General features: G+C 50.7%; 1 protein-coding gene across 1 annotated transcript; it reads left to right on the top strand.

The window, feature by feature from the left end:
• The first annotated feature begins 542 nt into the window (after positions 1 to 542).
• On the top strand, positions 543 to 740 carry LOC118637038 (small proline-rich protein 2E-like). The gene has a single exon (XM_036272071.1). The coding sequence runs from the start codon at positions 543 to 545 to the stop codon at positions 738 to 740; it is 198 nt and encodes a 65-aa protein (XP_036127964.1).
• The last annotated feature ends 226 nt before the right edge of the window (positions 741 to 966 follow it).

Raw genomic sequence — 966 nt, 5'->3', positions numbered from 1 at the left:
GTGCAATGAACAGGGCCACAGTCCCAGAGAAGGGAACTGTCCATGGTCTCTGGAAGGACAGTCCACCCTCTCCAAATGAGACTGCTTCCATGGGTCTCACAAAATTTGGCACATGCTCTGTTGTCTCCTAACCCCCTTGACCTCAAGCAGACTATTCTAAAGACATTTTCCCTTTTATCTTCAGGCACACTTTCCTGATACTTTCCAAATCTTTTAGTTCTCCTAATTCGCTGCAGTATGCACATGCTCCACAGAGCGCAGTCCAGGCCCCGCCTCTCTGCGTGGGGCAGACAGTGCGACCCTGAGCATCCAAGGCAGCCCCCAAGAAAACCATCTTTGTTGGCCTCTGTGGTCATGGAGGCTTCTGGAGGGCGGGTGGGTTCCGGAGGGAGTAAAATAAGTGGTCATAGCATTGATATTAAAGAAAGAATAATGAGAGAGGATGTCTCTGCCTTTACCGATTTTTAAATAATCTCCACTAATGTTGTTTCATTCTAAAGTGCTTTTCTTCTTTATTTCAGATTATCTTTAATCTAAAGAAAATGTCCTACCAGCAGCAGCAACAATGCAAAGTCCCCTGCCAGCCCCCTCCCCAGGTGCCTGTGCCCTGCCCTCCCCAGGTGCCTGTGCCCTGCCCTCCCCAGGTGCCTGAGCCATGTCCCCCATGCCCCAGCCAGCAGAAATGCCCCCCTGTCAAGAGCCCTCCATGCCAGCAGGAATACCTTCCTAAACAGAAGTGAGACTTCTGAAGCCACCCTCTCAACCTGCTCATGAAGATTCTGTGCCCTTGCCATCCTGCACCTCCATCCCCTCACTTCCGGTAACGACAGGAAACACACACAACCTAGAAGATGCTGCTTCTCTTCAGACTCAAGAGGAAAGATACCATCATAGCCTCCAGGCTTTTCCTTCTGGGATCAATGACTCCTTCAGCTCTTCCCCAGGAGACGACAGGATTCCGACAGA

This window comes from Molossus molossus, unplaced genomic scaffold, assembly GCF_014108415.1.
Source record: "Molossus molossus isolate mMolMol1 unplaced genomic scaffold, mMolMol1.p scaffold_m16_p_20, whole genome shotgun sequence".
NCBI lineage: Eukaryota > Metazoa > Chordata > Mammalia > Chiroptera > Molossidae > Molossus > Molossus molossus.
The sequence above is the reverse complement of the archived record's forward strand: the minus strand, read 5'-3'. Positions and strand labels throughout refer to the sequence as shown.

Coding starts and splice junctions, on each gene's coding strand:
- LOC118637038 (XM_036272071.1), top strand. CDS start 543: ATGTCCTACCAGCAGCAGCAACAATGCAAAGTCCCCTGCCAGCCCCCT.